Source organism: Augochlora pura, chromosome 7, assembly GCF_028453695.1.
Source record: "Augochlora pura isolate Apur16 chromosome 7, APUR_v2.2.1, whole genome shotgun sequence".
NCBI lineage: Eukaryota > Metazoa > Arthropoda > Insecta > Hymenoptera > Halictidae > Augochlora > Augochlora pura.
In genome coordinates this window covers 30,429,906-30,446,496 of record NC_135778.1, presented here as the reverse complement: position 1 = coordinate 30,446,496, position 16,591 = coordinate 30,429,906, and the positions used below count along the sequence as shown (strand labels likewise).

General features: G+C 33.2%; 1 protein-coding gene across 1 annotated transcript in view; it reads left to right on the top strand.

The window, feature by feature from the left end:
• Positions 1 to 16,284, top strand: part of Kcnq (KCNQ potassium channel) — a 168,012-nt gene extending 151,728 nt beyond the window's left edge. The window contains exons 13-14 of the mRNA XM_078184615.1: positions 10,245 to 10,367; positions 14,793 to 16,284. Of these exons, the coding sequence (XP_078040741.1) occupies positions 10,245 to 10,367; positions 14,793 to 14,894 (225 nt within the window). The 3' untranslated portion in view covers positions 14,895 to 16,284. The remainder of the gene's footprint in view (positions 1 to 10,244; positions 10,368 to 14,792) is intronic.
• The last annotated feature ends 307 nt before the right edge of the window (positions 16,285 to 16,591 follow it).

Here is a 16,591-nt window from a genome sequence, read left to right as displayed (position 1 = left end):
GAAAATTTCGAAATTCGAAGGCGTAGAAGAAAATCAATTTTGACAAATATTCTTCTCGCTACGCGGATGATTGTATGTGTAGCAAGAGATAAATCTAACCGACTTCCTAATTTTTCTATGTGAAATTGAAAATGTGTCAAATTGATACGCTTCGTAAACCTAGTGTTAAACGACAAATATCGTCTATTAATTTCGCATAAAAAAAGGAAGGAACTTATGGCTTCACGTGTTATAGGATGCAACATTTTATTCATTGTCTACACTATTTACAATTGCGTTTCGAATATCTAGTATAATACAATTCCTTGTGACGTCATAATACAATTCCTTGTGATCACTCGGCGGTTCGATCACAACTGTCGACTGTCCTGTTATTTCCTTAGGGACTTGATTTGGACAACTCGCCGTAACAATATTTTTTATCCTAAAGAAAGACAATTTCGGGTATTGTTTTAGCCAAGTGAAAAATCAAACGCTAACTATTACGACCGAACGGATAGAAAATTTTAACAGTTTCGTTCAAGTTCTGCTCGTCAGGTAATACGGGATTGCTTCAGATTGCGTCGCGATTTCGGGGACGCGCAGTGCGGGGTGTACTCTAGTTTCTGACGATTACGTCATGGGGCGTAGTCGGTAAATCGGACGGTAGCCGCTAAATCCCGCGGACCTCATTACCATTTGCCGCGGGTGAAAGTGCGCGTTGCGGCGCCGCGAAATTGTAATTGCGATGTGCGGATGCGAAGGGACTGCACAGTCTTCTCTGGCAATCCGTGGGTCATAACCATAAAGCTGCGCTACTAACCGTATAAACACCAAAAGATACGCAAACAGGGAAAAGTAATTGTCTTCTATTCAGGGTTATGCGTTGATTTGATTCCAAATAAGTGAACAAACAATCATTTGACCCTTTGAGCTCGACGCTGGTTCAATACAAAATCCAAAATATGCTTTCAGACAGAGTTATGCAAGATTATCGTTGAGTTTACTCAATGAATTATAATTATAATGTGATTCAATTACCTTGGACTTCAATCGTATTATAATTGTGTTATTAACCCCTTGCCTTACGATTTGATTTCCAACTGTGCGGGCCCAAAGTCTTGTTTATGTTTGGTCCGGTAGACTTACCACGTCTTTGAGACGTTTTGTTTATGTTTGGCCCCGAAAAACTATCACGTCTCTCATACGTCATTGTAAGCTAAGGGGTTAAAATTATTTTCAACTACAAGGGTGCATTTTTCATATGATGACAAAGTTAAAGAAACATAATTTCTTAATTTTTTGATCATACCATTTGTAATTGCAATTTTCGAATATAATCTAGCGTTCCAAAAGCAATTTAGACTGCTTGATCCAATTAGGGGAAAGTTGTCATAATCGTACTACTCAATCGAGTTTTCAAGACATGTGAAACTGGTAATCTTATTTATGGTTAAGTTATTATTTAGACTAAAATGATAACATGTTATTTAAACATTTTTGATCTTTATAAACGTGTTAAAAGGCTTATAATTAAGTTGAATTCCAATTTTCAAAAAAGTTGAAAAAGTACGAGCTTGGCAACCTGTATCCTAAATCGTACTTCTCTTATAACTTTTTTTAATACTTAATTACGCGGTTTAGAAAGTGTACTGCTGAAGGTAAAAAGTGGAATATGGTTATTTATAGAATGATTATAGTTTAATTTGTATATTTATTTATTAAAGAAACGAATGCTTATAAAAAGTCAGTTTTGAGGATAAAGTGTTGTGTTTTTTGATATTTATGCACACGCTTCGTGTAATCAAATCGAACATTTCAAACATTTTATCATATTCTTGAGACGAACTTTTCACATAAATTGCAGAATCAATCTTCTTCAATGATTTATTTAGGCTGGTCGCTGCTTCAAAAAACGCGATTATTTCATCTCAACATCAATTTTAATATGCTTTCAGAATTCTCACAAGTATTACACGTAACCCAAGCTAATATTAACCCTTTGCGCTTGAAGCGATTTCAACTGGAAGTCTGAAGTAATTTCTCTGGCTTATAACATTTCCATTTCATATAAAAAAGTGCATTTTATGCATATGTAATTGATTTTTGTAATCCATAATAACATAACATAACTTTAGCAATTTTATAAATGCAAACTTTGTTAGTATAGAGATTATTTTGCAACGTAATAGAACAATTTTATGGTGCCTCGCAGTCACCACTCGACTGTAAAGGGTTAATATAAAAATAAATACGATTCTATTATTACTAAAATAGATAATTCATATTTAACATTGCTGGAATTTTACATTAGTCTCACCTAGTATAGAAATTGGCACAGAAACACGTTCTTGCGCATCATAAAATGTTACATAAATGTTAAAATGAAACTTCTCCTTTTATCTTACATTCCAAAATCACGTGAATACAGAAATTCACATTTTTCTAATTCGTCTCTCCAACAATGTTGTTTACAACAGCAAAATTTGAGATAGAAATAATCGTGGCAGATGACCACTGTATACAGGAGATATTTTAGTGCGAAGCGCGAGTTTTTTTTTAATTTTTCTAAGGAATCATTTGCAAAGATACTATTGTATTTTTTGCAGTCAAATTGATAAGATTTATTTTATAGCTATTTTAAGGTTATTTTAAATCTTGTGGAACAAAAATAGTTCAAATTGGTGACATTGCATACTCTCGTACATAATCGCTTTTAAAAAAGGTTGTCACATGGTGTTAACAATTTTGGAGATGTAGTAACTGCTGACAGGAAAGAAATACAAAAAGAAAAACGTCCGAAGTAAAAAAAAAGAAACCCGCGAAAGTTCTTTAATTAGTATGAGGTTGGTTGTAGCAGGTACTCGAACAAAAGGAAACAGTCGGTAATTAAAAAAGTGGTGATACTCCGAAACTCGATTATCGATTTTTGCATGTTTCGTTAAACTTCGGAGTCCTGAAAATAGGACTAGATAAAGATAAGGATTTTTCTTGATTCCGCTAGAGAACAATTTGAAATTTTGTGTCAATTGGTCAAATAGGTTTTGAGGTATTAAAGGCACCATTCTGAAAACTACAATTTCGAGAAAATGCCTTTAATAACGATGTCATTTAATCATTATGAAATAAAAGTCGTTTTTTAAAAAGAAATTCCTAATTTATTAAAGCCAATGATTCGTAACATAACGTCTGATTTATAATGCAATAATCAAACATATATTTTTATTTTTACAAATAAAATAATTAATCAACTACACTTTTCACATGTGACTAATTTTTCCTACATTTTAAATTGAATTTTAAAAGAATTCATTTGACCCCATTTGGTACGTTAACGTTGAACTTGATTAGATCAATATCGATAAAAGATCGTGCAAAAACCTCTGTATTTTATATTTTAATTTTCAATTCTATGCCATTATTATCTTTTATATTTATTAAACTTTAGCGCTCGCGAAAAGCGATACAATCGTGGCTACATCGGTGTATCATATTGTAAACTCAGAGGAACATGTGTCGAAAAATAAACAAATCAGTATTATCAACGATATAAGATCGTCGTGTATTTTAAATAATTATAACTTCGATAACTTTAGAAATTCACGTGTACGGTTTCAGAGATATATTTCGGAAGCTATAACTTTTAAGAATATGTACAAAAAGAAATTGCCGTTTTCAAAAGTTCACACCAGAATAGGACTTTTCGCAGGAGGATTGGACCGTGATTTTTTCATACGTCCTTTGTAACTTGCTCGTCGGTAGATCGGAGGAAACAGTTGATCACAGAGAATGGCCGAGTAGAATCTAATATTTACGAGCGTTTTGCGCACTGCGCTTCCCCCGTTCGAATCTGTTCAGTATTTTACAATCGACCGCTACGCGAACGGTTTTTCATGCCGCGTTTCAAGCGATGAATATAGATAAACGAGCGCTTTTTACGGTACGTGCGGTCGACGCACATTGCCGGCATAGCTGCAATTGATTCAATCAATAACAACGCCACGTTGGACAAAAAGCTGCAAATAATTTATTAATAATACTTTGATCGCTTTAATGTCGATTCAGAATCACCGTAGTAGAATTTTCATCGAATAATGAGTAAAAAAGAGCCGTTTAAGCTTTTAACCATACATAATCAAATAACTTTGTTAAACAATTAATTAATTATTTAATTACTTAAATTTCTTTCCGTGACGATTATTTCGATAATCATTTTCTTCTTTGGTCAAGAAAGAATTTTATTTTAATAAGGTTATTGTATGTAGAGACTATAGACATTTATAAAAACTATACATTGCATTTATGTTGTTTATAACAAAACTTTCGTTTCGTCAATTTTATTTGTCAGGCAGATTTCGATATCTCATTTAGGAATGTGTTTGTTTTCCTAATCGGAAAACAGTTAAGAGGTTGATATTATTCAATGAGAAGTAATAATTTTTATAAAAGTGTTGAATATAATTTTAAAAAATTTTTTAGGTACAATTTTGTGTAAAGTGTTACTACAATCGATAGATAGATTCTTAACCTTTCGCATTCGATTGGTGACTCTGAGGTACCACTAAAGTTGTTCTACCCTATTCCAAAATAATTTTAATAGCAACAAAGTATAGTTTTAGAAAAATTGTTCAAAATGACACTGTTAGTATTAGACACAAGAGATAAGTTAATGTCGTATGTATAAAATGCATTTTATTGCATAAAATTGAAACACTGTAAGGAAGAAAACTTATTCTGGATCTACAGTTAAAATCTCTTCGAGTCGAAAAGATTAAAATATAATAATTAAAAATAACGATATAAAATGAAAGTGTTCATTTACAAGCAAGTAGTTGTAATTCAAATGTTATCTTGTTAACGCATTACCATGATTTCAAAAAGTTTGACAAAAATTTTTTATTAAATTGTCAGTTGAAATTTTCATAAACAAGTCGTCCCCAACATCATTATATATAATAGTATAGTTTTAAAACAAAAACATTGAAAAATATTAAAAAATAAACCTTGAATTCGTTTATGATGTGTACAGCACTTCGGTCACAATTAACCGCAGTTTCATAAAATTATTTTATGAAACTATAGTACTATTAAAATTATAGTACTCGTCGATAGAAACGCTACATAGTAGCATACCCGTACAATTCACGTTCCAAGTAACAATATTTGTCCTTCATAAAATTATGCTATTATAAAGAATATTAAAATAATAGATATTAATATTTAATTTGTCTTTGGTAAATCACGTCCTTTTAGCTTTGCTTTCATTAAATAAATAACTTTGATATCGAGAGAAAAAGTCGATATACAGTGCATAACGCGTTAATTAACCTATCCTGGCAAAGTGTCAATTAAATTCCCGAAGTATTCGCCTTTCCATTGTTACATCAATTTGCCAGTGACGGTAGAATGAGTTCTTTTGCCAATAATTGAATAATTCACCGATGTCACAAGCGGTTACTTTTTGCACGAATCGATACAAAATCTCCCGAGGGAATTTACAGCAACGAAACTGTTTCGGGATGCGTTTGCCGGTGCAAGCTGGCAAGATGGAGTTTTGATTAAGGGAAAAACCGGTCGCTTTGAGGCGCACGAAAATCTTGATGGTTCCTATGCTAATACGAATATTAATGTTTACGTTTCCACGTATAGATGTTGAATGACGCGGCGGAAAACAGAAATATGGGGTTCCTTAGCGGTGTAAATAAAGAGCGCAGAAAAGAGATTCTTCTAAATAATAAAAAATTTAAATAACCTGAAACTTTACCATTTTGCATCTTTCATTAAATATATCAGGAAAGCAAATCAGATTGATTTATATTGCTATAATAAAATATACATAATTATACTTTTATGTATATTATTACAATAAAATAAAAATTCCATGAAGAGCTTCACAATTGCCTTAAATAATTATTTCAAATAATAATACAGTAAAACAATGTAATTTGTATGTTATAAAATATATAATATTTTTAATATTCATTTTTAATAAAACATTTTTTTTTAAATATACAAAGAACAAGAAAAGTAATAAGCGAATGTCAATATTGTATAAAATTTCTCTAAATTTATTTGTGCACCGACCGCACCGGTCGCCGACAGCACTGTTAATCATTATTTATGGGTACAAAGTTTACTATTGGTAATTAATTGCTCATTCATTTTAACAAAATTCCATATACCACATGCTACAAATAAAGAAAAGAATTGCATGTTACTGCACTTAATTGCATCCCCTGTGTACCATTGTTTAAATATCCTCTAAATTTATTTATAGGTTCCAACGATTCGTCGATAGCACTGTCAGTTATTATTTATTCACTTCATGTTCCATATTAGCTATTAATTACGAGACTGTGGATTTTTTGCGTTGATGCTGAACAATGAACAAGTTAAATACATAATGTTCCGTACTACAACGGAATTATGCCTCTCGATTACTTTATTTCCCTTCTTCAAATTCCGGTTTTTCCAATTTAGAAAACTATTACTTTAGTGCCCTTTTTACATCGCGAAATGACATTAAGAAATCGCATTTCGACGAAATCGATTGATTAGTACAGCCGATCACAATGTGATTTCTTCAAATTTAGTTTGTCCCAGTTTATCGCTCGTGTAGCGGTAATATTGTATCTTCAACATCGTCTCTCATCCAGCCAGAGTCGGGTTAGATACATTCAACTTCCACCTTAGACCATCGAACTTAGTCTATATTTAAATAGCACTTCAAGTTCAGTCTTCAAGGTCCGGACACACACCACACCGATCAATTACTACATTCCTGCAGCTCGACTTCGTGGTCACTGTAGCAAACACATCTTATACGCAAAGAAGAAAAACAGCTGTTCATCTTTAATTAGATGGACAACGGTGCTAACCTATTCCGTCCCTCAGCGTAATCGGCCTTACAACCCGATAGATAGTTTATATCGCGGAATATTAGTACCTAGGATGTTCACGCAGGGCATCCTCCTACACATAATATGCAGGCATTAGAAGAATTTAAGGATATTACTATATTATTTTCATCCTAAATAAACCTACGTAACCAGCTATGTAAACGCAATGGCGCTTTCTTGTCGCATGAGATTATTTAATGTAATTAATTGAATTTAAAATTAAAGTAGATGATAATGTCTTGTCTCTTAAAAAAAGTTATAGCAAACTAAAAATAATGTAACAATATCCTTAAATTTTCTAATGCCTGTATACTATTACTATATTATACATACGTATCATAGGTATACCCTATGTATATACATAGGGTATGTATACTAGTATGTATAATATAGTACGTATAGAAGGTCTATACTCACAGTTTAAATTGCTTTAAACAAATTTCTCACTTTATCACATCTGTATGAAATAATTAAACGGCGTGCTTAAGGCGGTCCGCCATGTATAAATTCACCGTTTAAACATTTGTTCAATTTATTTTTCTGCTCGAACGAACTATCGACAGCAGTGTTGTTGGTTACGGTTTATGGAACTGATGCTCAATAATGGACATTGATTGCTCGCACACAGTCGGTTTTCTTAAAACATGAAAGAAAGCATGGAGTACACAGGATGCTGTTCGATACGGCTCGGATTGGCATAGCATTATATCGACACACGATCGACTAACCCGGCTGTTGCCATGTATTGACAACTCCATTGTTCCGGGCTCTGACATCGGCTTTATACGATCCTCGATTGGCAGTGACATAATAATTGTCGACGCGCGAGCCGCATTCCACCGATGAGAAATGATACGCGGTAACAATAGTCGCCTTTGTTTCCAAGCCTACAGTCAAACGCTGGATGTATTTACCCAAGTGTTCGAGCAAAGATTTTGTATGTTCCAAGCGCGTCGATTAACTCATTAATTAAAGTTTGAAGGCTTTGGAAACATAATTACGAACAGAAATAAAGTAGAAATACGAAATCATGAAATTCAATGTGACCGTAGAGCTGATACGTCGAAGATATTTTCATGTATCCACGCTAAGTCTTGTTATAGATTTTTGCCTGCAGAATAGAAAGTAAACTGGTTTGTTCGTAGAATATCGTATTAATTAATAAATGAATTAAAGTGTCTATACAAGGTGTCTATAAAACTATACAGGGTGTCTCGGTTAAAGTATTCACCTATTACGATTGCGCAACAATCTTTTATCATTAATAACTCGTTAACAAGGTCGCGGATTGCATTTCGGCAAAGGAAAAGGTTACTTGAAATGGCCTCAGGAACCCCCCATTTCCCGGTGTTCTCATAATTCCGGACCACCCTGTATATCGTAGTTGGTTCACTCATTTGAAAGGTATCCGAACAGATTGTTTTACAGGCGAGAACTTTACCATCTTTAAAATTTAACGAATACCTAAAATTCCCATTTCTGCGCGAACTTTTTCCGCTTTTTTTTGACGTCTTCGTTTCGCAGATTCGTTCTCGATAGTTTCGTAAAGCAATACATTTTGTTTATTAAAATCTCCCAAGTACCAAAAATTCTCAATAATATTCTTTCTTCCTTCTTCTCCGTAATTTTTTATGCAAGCTGTTCGACAACGGCAATCTGTGTTTTAGAAAACTTTTAAAGGTACAATATTTCCGATTTGAGTACAATACCTTTTTCCTGAATTCCGCTTAATCTATCGCACTCTTTGGATGTATGTTTCATCATTCTTTTCTCCATTGTTATCTGTATCTTCATCCTCTGAAGACGAATATTGTTCTACAATTCTCTTTCTTTTTCGATTTTCCTTGAAATCATTAGTTACTAATTCTTCTTTACTATCTGAACTAAATGACCCTGTCGTTTTGTGATTCTCCATGGGTGAAATAATTTCTAAAATTTAATATTAAATATTAGGTTTTACATTTAATTGTATGTATATTGCACAATTTTTTAAACTGCATTAATTAAACCTGCTTATTAGCAATTAAATTACTTAATTATTACCTTATTTATTAGCAATTAAAAACAATTTCGAACGAATTTGTTTACTACTTTATTTGATTCTTAATTTAAATGACAGGTAATTAATTTTCATTATAATATCTTAATACGAGTGTTGCAGGCAGTCGGAAAATCAATACCAGACTCGACGGCATATGTATTATCCACATATGTATACGCGTATTGTTAAACGGATTTATTTAATATTAATACTTCGCCAATCCGAAGGCTGTTAATAGGATTTCATATAGTTGTATTATGTTAAATTGCTGCTTAAAGATCTCGCTTCAAACAATAATTGGGAAACACATTAGTAGAAAAAACGAAACATTGAAATCTGATTAAAGAAATCGCAACAGCTTAAACGCCGACAATTTCACAATGATGATCAAGTGCGCAGAATTAATCCGAAAAATTTACGCAGCATTTAAATAATTGAATTAATTTACATGAAATTAGATAATTACAACTTATTATAGTTAGACTATGGTGTTTACGTATTTATACTGAGAAGTGAATAAATTAAATATAAATTATGGAGACATTGGAAGAATTTAAGGATATTGTTGCATTATTTTCAGCCTACTAAAATTATTAAAAAGAGAAACGATATTGTCATGTCATTCATACTCCACACAATTAACTCACCCAATTTTTATTTCGCATAAGAATCGGCAGTATTTTCCTAAATATCCTAGTGAAATTGAGTTTGTTCGACTATATTATACATAAAAATGAAGTTTGAAAACTAATAACAGATTATCGTCACTCTTACGTGGCCGACATAACACTCGTCGTGTCAAAATATATTTCCAGAGACCAAATAATAGAAATATTGCATCAAAGTCGTTGAATTTGCCATTTTATGTTTCACAAGAATGCAAAAACAATATAGGCTCCATTAAAAAGTTTATAGAAGTTCTTAACAGTTCGTAAAATAATCAGTTGTTCGTTCAATAAGTAATTCTTTTCATCAATCAGTGCATTTTCTCTTTAAAACGTTTCTGTACTCTAAATCAAGTAATCCAAGCATTAAATAAGAACGCGAAATAGAATTACTTTGTCCATTTTTGTCTACACTATGAGACGTTATACAATGATGACAGTGGCCACGATATAACAGAATTGACGCATGATTTACGCGGATTGCAATTTTGAAACAGAATAGAAATTATCTTCTTCTTTTAACCGTTTTAATAGATTGGAAATAATATAATGATGTTTTAAAGTGCTTTTGATTTCTACAGCATTTTAAATCGTGTCAGCACAATTTTGCCATAAATGCATCAAATCTGCAGTCTAGCAATAACTGATGTCCTTTTTCAGGAGTTACAGAGGAGATTGGATCAGACCCTGGGAAAGCCAGGCAGCTATCTGGCAGGAATCGACCGGGCAGGTAACGTGAAGCAGATGACGATAGGCGCGCGCCTGTACAGGGTAGAGCAGCAGGTGAGTTACCCTTAACTAAATCTGTATCTGCTGTTTACTAATTCGAATTGGACGTTTTACAAACCTTCACTACTAATAAACATGTATTAACACATATACGATCGGTAATATTTTCTACCGCCATTCACGGTACACCCTGTATAAAAGCAATGCAACTTGTTAAAAACCATATAATTTTCTTAACTTTACTGGAATGATCTCTGTTTGGTAAAAATTAGAATTTAATTTATTTAGAACTAAGAAAACAAGAATCAATTATTTTCTGTAATATGCAAATAACGAATTTTCGTCACTTGGCTATTGGTGATTGTTTGCGAAATAAAGAATTTTCGTCATGCGAACGAATATGTGTTAATACTCGCTTCAGCTGATTAGGTCCGTCATGGAAGAGATATAATGTGGTCGAAATACTGTGTTTAAGTCCAAATAGTACATTTTCGTACGAGATATGTCTATAAAATAATGAGACTGTTGCCGTACAATTGTTTAATTATTAATATTTGATACATTTATTAATGACAATATCTCCTTCTTGGTGTAATATCTTTCTTGGTGTAATGTATTTGATAGTATCGGAGCGTTGGTATATACAACAATACAGTATTTGGCGATTCAGCTCTTTCAATACCGTATAAAAATACAACACTGTATTTTATTTAATTTTTCGTAATTGTCACTTTCGTAAATGTTTCATTAATCAATAGCTGAGATTCTCCCGATTAAAATGAATCTAAATACGATACAGGTCAGATTAATTTCAATTAGTCTGCGATTATAAGCAATCTACAAGGTGTGTTGCATGACTTGTACACCTCAAGTAACTTTTAAAGTACGGTTTCTATGAAAAATTGTTAAATATGTGGTTTCGAAGGTGAATAGAAATCGTTAATTGAAGATGAATAGGGAAAATTTTCAAGATCAGCTAATCCAACTTTTTTTCAGATTGAATTGGGTTGTAGTTACTTAACTCATCCTGTGATCCATGTCCTATTTACGTCGTGTTTGGACTCATTTTAATCGGAAAAACCTCTGCTATCTCTTAGCGTTATAATCATAAAAATAAGATGTTAATTGCTAAAAATCAAATTTTTGTCTTGCATTAATATTTTTTTTATAGTATCTCGCGAATTCAATTTGAAATTTCGACTGAACGTCAAATAAGCATACATATTTCAGCTGTTGTCAGTTTTTGAGTTATACTCTGGCTAGTTTCAGAAGTTATACGGCCAGTCTCATTAACTTTTGACACATTTTGTATTATGTAGGAGTTATTGAACAAAATGATGGAAGTTTCCTGAAACTGAGATGAAACTCCACGAAAATTCTGTCAAACTATATTAAAAAGTTTATATGAAGTTATCGAATAATGTGAGAATAGTTTCAGCGAAATGCTATGCAAATTTAAAAATTCTACTAAAAATATGAAAAATGAAAATAAAAAAGAAATTAAAAAATAAATTGAAAAGAATTTATATGTATAAAAATTGTTGAATATTTCTATTTGTTTTCATTACTTTTTCCAATTTTCATATAATTTTACTATAAATATCATTTCATACTATCGTATTGTACTTCATTCCTAAATAGAAGTTATTGAATAAATTAAAAAACTTGCTACATGAAATGACGTTGTATTATATAATATTATTTAATTCTACAAAATTCGATTATATCTAAATCTAAAAAATGAAAAATGACAAAATTGTCTTGCGAATATATTGAAATTATGACAAATCATATTTAAAGAATTGTATAATAACAAATTATATTTATGGATTTGTATAAAATTAATAAACCAAATGAGAAACGTTTCTAATGATAAAATCTATATTAAAATTATCGAAAAATAACAGGGACATCGAGAGAAGTAATGAAAAGCGATAGAAACTATATTTGCCAATTATTATTAATAGCTACGAATTGAAATGCCATGAAGTTATAAGTGGCATGCGCCTCTTTTGGAATTTTTAATTTTATATTATCCCCACCGATTTTATGATAAGCCATTCATTATCAGTGTGCAACCGCAATTCCATTTTAATTTATTAACCATATGTTCGATGAACGCATCAAAGTCTACACAATAGGTATGGATCACTGTCGATTCTCTCGTTTTTAGTGCGCAAGTAATTGCGCACAGATTTCACGTAAATGTCATATTGTAAATTGAGACGTGTTTGCCTCGTTTGAATGCACACTGTCATTTCATACATCGTACCGTATTGCACGATTAATTGGCCAACCATTATTGACGTTTGAATTCAACTAACAGTGTAATTAATAAACATAAACGTCAATAACGTAATATGCCATATTAATGGTAATGGATAATTCACAATCCATAGATAATGAGAAAGGAAAAAATAAGTAGAAAGAAAGGATCACTAGTTGACCTTGCTTTCTACTTACGACCATATGCTGTTTAAAAGGATTTGTTTGAATCTGAATACAAAATTAAAGAATAACGAAGAATTGGTTTTCTGCAGAATTATTTTAATTGATATATGTAATTGCAATTAACCCCTTGCCGTACCATTCTTTTTACAATAATTATGATTAGAATTATTACGATCCCACTAATTTCTTAAAAAAAAAAGGAATTTTATATTTATTGTGTGCTTACATCTACTTGAATGTTTAAATATTGTTGAAAAAAGAATAAAATTTTATTTCTACTTAAAGGAACGGATGAACATTCGTACCTACTAGCTTATCTTATTATATTATTATAAGATATAAGATATCTTATTAAAGATAACTAACAACAAAATTTATTAATCTTTTTCAAAGTTTAGTTATATATAACACGATAATATGTTTTAAATTCATTTAAAAATTAAAAACAAATAGATAAATAACTTTAGTGACTGAGAGTAGACATACGACCACAAAGGGTTAAAATTAATGTAATGGATTTTTGTCTTGAGAAGACACATTCATTAGTCTATTCCAACTTTTCTGTTCCACCGTGATTACGTCGTCGTTTAGCAACGTAATCAAAACATTGCAATCACAATTAATCTTTCGTCGTAACTGCAGCCTAGGAGCCACTTCGTACACTTCATATGCGTGTTGCGTACTTAGCCTTTACCTTCAGCACGGACGGCATCAATCGTCCCCTTTTTCCCTGTCAGATGGCTCTCTTTTCCTCGTGGCATTTTTCTCGTTGACCTTTCCAACCACCACAATTGGCACCCAAGGTTGCCGAATAAAATCTATGAAAATAAATTCTATTTATACGAAGCGAACGAAATAACTTCAACAATTTCAGAATATTTCATTTGTTTTTCATCACGCGAAAATACGTACGTCAAAATGGAACATTTTCATCTTTATGGTGTTCTTCTATTATCATTGAAGTTAAGGAAACTATTTGTTTCTATATGGAACAAAATAATCGGTTTTCTTGAAATATTTCACTAGCTTTTGATAAAATTTTGTATAAATTTTATGCAATTATTTTTATAAATATTCTTATGAACTGTATTGCTTTGAATATTTTACTTGTTTTTGTATAAAATTGTATAGGCTTATGATTTCCTACTCGAAATACTAGAGGACATGTATCAGTTCGTATTTCTTTTTTGATCACGTATTTCTTCAACCTTAAATTTATTTTGTTACATTTTAAATTTAAAGAATTGGTTTTCTTAATTCTAATAAGAATGGAACAATATAATATACTTTTTATGTCGAAATCATATTTCAAACACACAAATATGTCTCAAACTATTAAAATATCGAAAATTTCGTATAACTATGTTACGCACTGCACAGAAAATTAAACGAAATCAAACTTTTCTAGCGGTTACACCAGAACAGCTTTTTAAGTCCAACTTTGCTTAACCTCTTCAGGGATGAATTTTTATAGTATGGTACAACCTATTTAATGGTTTCTTTTTTTAACCGATTCTCATTTTCTTTACACTTAGAGTAATCATAATTTTAAGAAAACTGAACGTACACATACGTGGCAGTATACCTGAGAAGGTTGAAATACTGCCAAAAACACTCTAATTGAAGCTAGTTTACAATTTCATTTTCGCTATCATACGTCCTCAATATCTCTGACAACAGCTAACATAACAAAAGATAAACTTTTGTTTCTACCAATCGAGTGTTACTCGCAAACGGAATGACTAGAAATCTGAAAATTTCCAAATTACATCGCATGCAAAGAGAGTATCGTTTAGCATCGAAACCAAAAAAAAAAAAAAAAAAAAATAAGAAACGTCCCGACGACCTGTTCTTGATGGTTATTCTGACAGGCCGTTTCCGAGACAAGCGAAACATTTTCATTCGATTGCGTTCGCCGGCAATTTGCCGAGCCACTCACGCGTGAAAAACGCGTTCTCCCCACGGGGACGAAGAAGTTTCTCGGCGCGCTGAGAGATCGATTCTTACATGAACCATTTCTGTCCGCAGTTGTCCGTGATGGACAAGAAATTGGACCACCTGGGCTACGTGCTGAACGCGGTGGCACAAAAGCAACAAATACCCCTGAGGAGTATAGAGGACGACGTGTAACAGAAAGCCCCCGGCGTGCTCGTGCCATCTGTTTCGCGATCACCGGCAATCCCGTGGACTTTACCCCGTGTTACCATAACCAGCGTCGCTCCGAACATGCTCAGCGAGAGCTTCTGAACCGCTCTCCCCCCCTCTCTCTCTCTCTCTCTCTATCTCTATCTCCTCTCTCTCTCACTCTCTATCTTTCTCTTACACACTCTCTTCTATCTTTCTCTCACACACTCTCTCTTTCTCTCTCGCTCTGTCTATCTGTATCTATATTTTTCCCACACAGGAGCCCGAAAGCGCTTCTGTCGAAAAATATAAAAATACAATCCGAGGTCGGAGAATAAGATCGTATAAGGGAACTGGACAATCCGGACGGCTCTGTCTCGGCTGTGAACAGACACGCCAGGAGGAAAGAAAGCAGCCCGCGAACGGAATCGAATGCCTGGAAACGCGGAGGATCGCCGGAAGCTGGAATCGGCGCGAGGAGGGGTACCGAGTATCGAGCGCGGAAGAAGCGGAAGAAGCGTACTGAAAATATGTGGCTGTCGAGGAGACGTGGTTGAACGGACACGGATCGAGCATAGCTGCGTTCGATAGTAATCGATTGTTTGTACGATACCGAGGTCTGCTTTCGAGGGGGATTTGTTGATCGAAGAGATTGGGACTGGGATTGTCTGCTGATAGAATCCGTGGCCGGAGCGCGAAGATTGGGTCGAGATCGTTGTAAATGAGAGCGAATCGGCTGTGATTTTATATAGATCGATTCGCGAGGAATCGGTGGACAGCGGTGTTTGCGGAATCGATTTTACGACGAACCGGGGAAGAGGAGCCGATGAAAGTACTGAAATGAGACGGCGTTGTTCAACGGGGAAATGTTGGAAGGCGATTTTATTTTTGCTTCTGGACAGGAGGCTGTGGAGGACGGTATTAATGACCGCGCGTGCGATATTGATAGAAAATCGCTCTATTTTTACCGACGGAGAGGACGAAAATAAGATGCTGAGCCGATGCGAGTAATTACGGCGATGGAGAAGAATGAGATTTGATTCTCTGATTTTTGACGGCGAGGAGAGTAAAGGAAACGGATAATGAGAATTGAAATTAATGTGGTTTTATTCGATGAGAAGAATAGAGACGGGGACTGGAAGAGAAATTCGATCCGATAAAACGCGCTTTCATTCGAATTTTTAACAAAGACGAAGACGAACTAAATAACAGAGATAACATCGTGTCGGATGAATACGGTTTTGTCCCTTTTTTCATGGCGAGAAAGGAGATATTAATAAATGAGACGACATTTCGTTGAATTACCGATACAAATTGGAATTAATACGATATCATTTTAATTTGAAACAAAGAAGGAAATAAAGTATTGGGAAATACTTTAAAGAAAGAGGGGAAAGGTGATTTTCAATTCCAATTCTAACAAAGACAGAGAGGAAAATAGGTAACGAAGACAAAGAGAAAAATGATTAACAAAAAAGTTATTTATTAGGCGAGTGATAATTATTGAAATTAATAGGATTTCTAACGAAAACGAAATGAAGAGTGAGTAACAGAGACAACGTTAATTAAACCAGTGATAATTATTGGAATTAATACAATTTGATTTGAATTTGTAACACAGACAAAGCGGATAATAAATATCAAAGACTAAGGGAAACAATGATTAGCAAATACGATGTTTATTAAACAAGTGATGATTGTTG